Genomic DNA, 6,569 nt, shown 5'->3' with positions numbered 1-6,569 from the left:
GTGATATTTTGAGGGAAACAAAAAGTCATAGAACACTAAGAAATAATAACAACAACAACAACTATCTAATTTTGCTTGTACTCCGAATTTGGACACATAGAATCAATGTTTCAGTTTAAAAACACAGTAGATGAATGTAAGCATCATAGTTACATGCATAGCTGTTATACTTAAAGGTCAGTCTCTCACCTCCAATGTTCTGCATGGTGATGGAGCAGGAAGCAGCCAGTTTTCCTGGGATCCCAAAGGCCTTGTGACCCAGTGACTCGTAAACAAGAGCACCTGGAAAAAGAGGAAAAAACGCAAAGAGTTTTAAATCTTGACATTTAAATGTGAACAAACATAAAAAGTTGCTGGAAAGTCAGAGCTGCTGCTCACCTGCTTCATCAGCTGTCTTCAGCAACAAGTGGACAGAATACAAGGAGAAAATGGCAACGGAAACCAGGAGAATCCTGTAAACACAAGGGAGAGAAAAGGTCTTCAGTTAAAGATGACTTGTGATTATTGGCAATAAATAAATAAAAACTATATGCTTGATGGGTCTTTTGGTGCCAAATGATACAAGTTGTGCAATAAGCACAGTAATGACTAATAGGAATTCAGATTTTTTTTTTAATCCAGTCTTTTGCTGACAGAAACCTTTTTAGTAACTAACAAAACATGATACACTGAACAGCCACCAGGGGGCGTATTTGCAAAACAACCTCCAATAACTTTCTTCTAGCGAAAAACACATTTTTTCCAGATGGTCTTTTACAGAAGCTTAGATAACCAGGTTCAGGTTCAGGTTGCCACATTACTTCAGAGGTGAGATTTTTCTTCTTTGTTTGCAAGTCAACATGAACAGAATAGTTAAACATTTCTTGCTGATCTTAGGAATGTCATAGCCTGAGACCTTAAAACAACACTTGTCTGAATTCCGCTCAGCCGAATTAGGATAATGATGGAAAAATGCTTACACAAACAGGGCGATGCCGGTGTTGGCCATGGCGAAGGACAGACCCAGGATGCCGCTGCCCATAATGGCGTTGCCCAGGTTGAAGACGGACATGCCGAAGGAGGCATGGTGCTTCTGGTGCTGAAGAGGAGAAAACAGACTTTTCACAAAATAGCAGAAAAAAAAGAAACTACATTGTAGAACACAGGTGTCAAACTCCAGTCCTCAGGTGCCGGTGTCCTTCAACTTTTAGATGTGCCTCTGCTGCACCACACCTGACTAAAATAATTAGGTCATTAGCAAGGCTCTGGAGAATTTATCTACACAAGGAGGAGGTAATTAACCCTTGTGTTTACAAATGGGGTCCAACCGACCCCACCGACGTAAAACTTGTATCATTTGCCTCAGTTTTTGCACAAACAAGGGTTAAGCCATTTTATTCCAGTGTTTTGTATCTGTGGCACATCTAAAAACTGCAGGACACTGGCCCTTGAGGACTGGAGTTTGACACTCCTGCTAAAGAATAAAGATGAATAAACCTGAACTTACATATTTAATTTCATACTTCTTCTTGCTTGGGTTATGATCAGAGAGGAAGCTTTGACTCTCTGGATCTGCATCTGGGTATTCCCTTTAATAGAAGAAAGACGTGTTAAATGAGTTGACAAACTTTTGCTTTTTTGTGAAGACATTAAAAACGAGCCTCACCCATTGAGAGGAATCCTCTGGGTAGAGTCAGAGTCGTTGCTGCTGGAGCTGCAGCTGTCGTCGTCTTGAGGAGCGATCAGGCTTTTCATCTCAGTTCTAGAACCGACTTGCTTGTTCCAGGTTAGTGAGCCTGACAATGACAAACTATTACTGATACTTTCTTTCAGAGGCTTTAGTAGAAGTTTTCTTACAGTCATGGTGATCCCAGTGGTGCTCAAGGAGAAATACTGACCCTGTTTGCTGGTATCCCAGTTTTTGTTGCTTGGGTTTAAGGTGGTTCTACCAATAGAAGTGCTGCCAGAGTTCTGAGGAGAGAGGAAAGAATGTTCAGGCAAGTCTGTAAAAAGTTAAAAGAATATAAGAAATGCATTGAAACGTACATATGAATTGCCATGTTTCTTGCCGTTTGATTTATGTTCAAGGCTTTTGCTTTGAAAGAATAGAAAGCGTTGTTAATTTGTTGACAGGATTTCATGTGTTTTTTATGCATGAGGTCATTTTGGGAGGACATGTTAAAATAAGTCTCACACATACTGAGGGATGTTTTTCTTGACCTCAGGCTGAGGGAAGTCGTTCCTGTTGGAGCTGCAGCTGACTTCATCTTTAGGAGTCTTTCGGCATTTCATCTCAGTTTTAGCAGTAGCTTGGTTGTTCCCTGACAGTGGTGCTGAGAATGACAAATTATTATTGATACTTTGTGTTTTTGATGCTAAAATAGACATAAGTTTACACCAACCCATTGCCAAGGAGTGACCCATGATGCTACTGCCCAGGTTTTTGTTGGTCAGGTTGAAGGGAATCCCCCCACTAGAAGAATCACCCTGTGAAGAAACCACAGCACTGTCAGGGAGAACCAAAAAGAAAAATGATTACAGGTGGAATAAAAACAGGAACGTACCTGTTCAGTTTCTTTCCCTTTGCTTGGGTTTTGGTTATAGAGGGAGTTTGGACTCTCTGCAACTAAATCAGAGTCTTGGCTTTCATAGAAAAGAGAATTTTATGTTTAATGCGTTGACAGGATGTACAGTTTAGTTTTGTCAGCATAAGTTAAAATGAGCCTCACCCTTCCAGTTGTTTCTCACACGAAAAATCAGGGTTCTGCTCTTTACTGTCTTCAGAGGAGGCACTATTGTTGTCTTCATCTTTTTGAGTAGTGTCTGAAAATTTCATCTCCATTTCAACATCAAGATACTTCTCACTACACACTGAGACTTAATATTCTGAAATATTTAAAAATGATAAGCGTGTTCTTACTCAAACAGTGTGATGCAGCTCTGGTAACAATACTGTTAAAAGATGTCACTCCAAGGATCTTTGCTTTCAAGTTATTTCCCACTTGATGAAACATACTGTTGCTGAGCAGAAAATACAAAATGGTCAGAGAATGATAAACTAAAAAGTGACTTAAATTTAAGATGTTGGAACTTACATATTCTGTGCCATGTTTCTTCTTGCTTGGTAGAGAAGAGTTTGTATTTAAATGTGTTGACAGGATGTGATTTTTTTTTCTTTGACTTTGCAAAGAAAAAAAATAAAGTATTCCTCAATTATTGCAAAGGCCCACTGAGACAGCGCTGCTGCTGTCTCAGTGTCTGGATGTCTCATCAGTTTTAGTAGTTTCGATGAATATTTTAAAGCTAAAAAGCAAAAAAAAAAAGAAGGCAGTGGGTCAATATATTTATATTTTCAGTTTTGCTATGTCCACTTGTCTATTAATTCTACTAAATGTGTATGTATAAACTCAGAATGGTTGAGATAGTCTTTGTCATATTATACTTTCAAAATATGACCTACAAGTATCCGTTACGTCTACGTATCATCTGATAGATCCGTACAGAAGGATTACCATTTCCAAATTGGGAAGTTGTCACAGAGATGAAACAGCCATGACGGAACTGCAGAACGACGATACTCTGATATGAATTTCTATTTTTGCAGTAGATCTGCTTCTACTATCACTGGAGCTTAGCCATATGCTACAGAAATGAAAATTACTAACTCCAAATGAGCAAGACAAAAATGGCAACAAACACACTAGACCAAACACAAAACCCAGTTAATAGGTTTAGGAGTTAATGGTTTTCCACCTAGAGGGAGGTTTGTTTGACTATTTTTTTTCCTTAAGAAATAAATGTCACACTTTGCTGAAGTGAGGTGGTGAGGTAGACGTAGTGGATCCAGGTTATGGAGAATAAATTGCTGTTTATTGAAGGCGAAGAGTACAAAATCCAGGCAGCACAGGAGAGCACAAGCAAGGAGCTCAGAATCTGGTAGCAACTGGTAAAAGGTACTCAAAATGGGAACGACGACAGAACAGATGAGGACCTGATAAAGACACGAGACTCAACTGACACAGAAACCAAAATAAACACACAGAAAACTCAAATCCTCACAATAAAACCATGTTACGGGTACTGCTGTTGTATTTACTAATGCTGTCTTTGACTTTTTCTGACACTGAAGTAACTTAAAGAACATAAACAAACATGAAATGTAACTACCAAAAGCAGTTCTCAAAATATTAGTCAATAAAAGTTCAAATTTCCTTGAAAAATCATCCAGAAGGAGAGCGGCACTCAGGAAGAGCATGCCCGGACTGCGTACAGAGTAAAAAGCTGACAGAGTTCAATTGATTGGTTTGGATCAAACAGATCCAACTGACTGATGAAATAGCGCAGATTTCTCTGCAAGAGGAATTTGTGAGGCACTCCGTGTTCAGACCCCAGCAGGTGGAGTCATTTAATTTATTATAAGTTATTGGGGCCACAGTCAGTGGTTTTTGTCACACGGTGAAAAAGTTAGATATGTTCATCTGCTTTATGTGTGATTCAACTAGGTGAATATTAATTAAACCACATAAAAGATGCGGCTGAATAGCCTATGTTAATATGATTATAATTTGATGGACTTTTTTTTATGCTGTCTGTTATGATGTGTGGTTAAGCGATGGTGACGTAGATGCAGTGGACCCAGGTTAGGGTGAGAAAAGTGATTTAATGATGACTGCACATCATCATTAAATCAGAAGTCAAGGCAGCACAGGTGAGCAGAAGGCTAGGAGCTTAGACTCTGGTAGCATCTGGGTGACAGGAAACAATGACATGACAACAAAGACACAACTTCCAACAAGGACCCAACAGGGAACAAGAGACACAAGTGGGAATAAATACACAGGGACGGCAATCAGGAGAAACAAGGGACAGCTGGGGACAATCAAGGGGTAGAGGAAATAACACAGAGACTGAACCGAACACAGAAATCTAAATTAATACACAGAAAAACCAAATCCTGACAGTGGACATTGACAGACAACAAAAAACTCTATTGTGGCCTCGGATTATGAGACAGCCAAACATTAGATGATGTAGATGGGACTTTCTGCTGTTCATACTCTGATATGGACCACTGACTTGTCTGACCTGTTTTTAAAACCTGTTTCAAGCCAGTCAGAAAAAAGCAACTGAAAGTGAAACCTTCAGAACCAACACAAACATCTTTTTCTTTTCAAACTATACAGAACTTTACATATATTCAGTTTGATATTGCAGCAATAACATGATTTATTTGTTGAAAAAGGTGTCATAGTTTTGCTTCTATAAGATCTGAAAACGAAGAGAAACAGCCCAGTAGTAAACATGACACTGTTCACTTCAGTAACTGAGGATGAAAGAAATGCGTCATTATGACTTGAGCTTAGCTTATTACAGTTGTGATAATACATGACTTATTGCATATAAGCATTTTTTAGTGCATCTCAGAATTGCCAAAAACAGATTTACAATAAACTTGTAAAAAGCCATTCCAGTGGGTAGAATAGCAAATATATATATATGTTCAGGTAAGAGCCTCATACTATCAACAATTATATTTAGTTGTCTAATAATTTTTACTTCATGCTTAAGTAAAAATTAAAGCATGGTACAGTAAAACTGCTCTAAGAAGTAAATATTTATCAAAAAGTTACTAAAGTAACAGAGTAAATGTAGGCTACTCACCTTTAGAGACGTGAACAAAGTGAAGCTATGTAAAAGGGAGGAAACTTCCTGGAGCAGATGTCAGGACTTCCTTTTGTTGCATCAGCTCTGATGGACAGAGGAGGAGTCAGAGGAGGAGATGGAGGCGGAGACTGGCACACAGTGATGTGCTACTGGATTAAAAACAATCAAAGAGGGAAGAAAAACAATCAAAGAGGGAAGAAAAACTATCTAATAACAAAAAACAGCAACAAGTTTACATTTCTTACTGATTAAAAAAAAATTGGATATGTGAAGGCATGTTCAAAATGTTGGGGGATGGATAGAATCTTGGAATGAGTGCTTCACAGGGACATCTGATGTTAGATGTTTGGAGATAAAGTGAGAGAAGTCAGACTGAGATGGTCTGGACATGTTTAGAGGAGAGACGATGATTATATCTTTAGAAGGATGCAGAGGTTGGAGCCACAGATTTGTATTCTTCCAAATAGCTATCTATCAATCAATCAATCAATCAATCAATCAATCAATCAATCAATCAATCAATCAATCAATCAATCAATCAATCAATCAAATGTTATTTCTATAGCACATTTCAGCAGCAAGCCAAAGTGTTTTACATTATAACAAACAAAAACAGTGTTTTTAGACTAGATTTAAAGGAAGTCGGTGTTTCAGCTGTTTTACAGTTTTCTGGAAGTTTGTTCCAGATTTGTGGTGCATAGAAGCTGAATGTTGTTTCTCCTCGTTTGGTTCTGATCTGGGGATGCAGAGCAGAACCAGAACCAGAAGATCTGAGGGTTCTAGACGGTTGGTACAACAACAACAGATCTTTAATGTATTGTGGTGCTAAACCATTTAGTGATTTATAAACTAACAGTATTTTAAAGTCTATTCTCTGAGCTACAGGGAGCCAGTGTAGGGACTTTAAAACTGGTGTTATGTGCTCT

General features: G+C 38.4%; 1 protein-coding gene across 4 annotated transcripts in view; it reads right to left on the bottom strand.

The window, feature by feature from the left end:
* The window catches only part of LOC103151505 (sodium-coupled neutral amino acid transporter 2-like), a 20,525-nt gene extending 14,717 nt beyond the window's left edge, over positions 1-5,808 (bottom strand). For 2 of the 4 annotated variants that reach the window (XM_007571607.2, XM_007571606.2), the window contains exons 1-14: positions 5,641-5,799; positions 3,075-3,282; positions 2,900-3,000; positions 2,709-2,802; positions 2,544-2,622; positions 2,382-2,466; positions 2,180-2,312; positions 2,026-2,074; positions 1,878-1,950; positions 1,646-1,775; positions 1,487-1,568; positions 960-1,078; positions 379-452; positions 190-282 (exon numbers count right to left, since the gene is read on the bottom strand). In XM_007571607.2, the coding sequence (XP_007571669.1) occupies positions 190-282; positions 379-452; positions 960-1,078; positions 1,487-1,568; positions 1,646-1,775; positions 1,878-1,950; positions 2,026-2,074; positions 2,180-2,312; positions 2,382-2,466; positions 2,544-2,622; positions 2,709-2,802; positions 2,900-3,000; positions 3,075-3,088 (1,126 nt within the window). In that variant the 5' untranslated portion in view covers positions 3,089-3,282; positions 5,641-5,799. Of the gene's footprint in view, positions 1-189; positions 283-378; positions 453-959; positions 1,079-1,486; positions 1,569-1,645; positions 1,776-1,877; positions 1,951-2,025; positions 2,075-2,179; positions 2,313-2,381; positions 2,467-2,543; positions 2,623-2,708; positions 2,803-2,899; positions 3,001-3,074; positions 3,283-5,640 lie in introns of all 4 variants that reach the window. The other 2 variants (XM_007571605.2, XM_016681534.1) reach the window with 2 other exon arrangements.
* Positions 5,809-6,569: the final 761 nt, after the last annotated feature.

This window comes from Poecilia formosa, unplaced genomic scaffold (genome assembly GCF_000485575.1).
Source record: "Poecilia formosa unplaced genomic scaffold, Poecilia_formosa-5.1.2 Scaffold284, whole genome shotgun sequence".
In the NCBI taxonomy this organism is placed as follows: domain Eukaryota; kingdom Metazoa; phylum Chordata; class Actinopteri; order Cyprinodontiformes; family Poeciliidae; genus Poecilia; species Poecilia formosa.
This window is presented reverse-complemented; position numbering and strand designations above follow the sequence as displayed.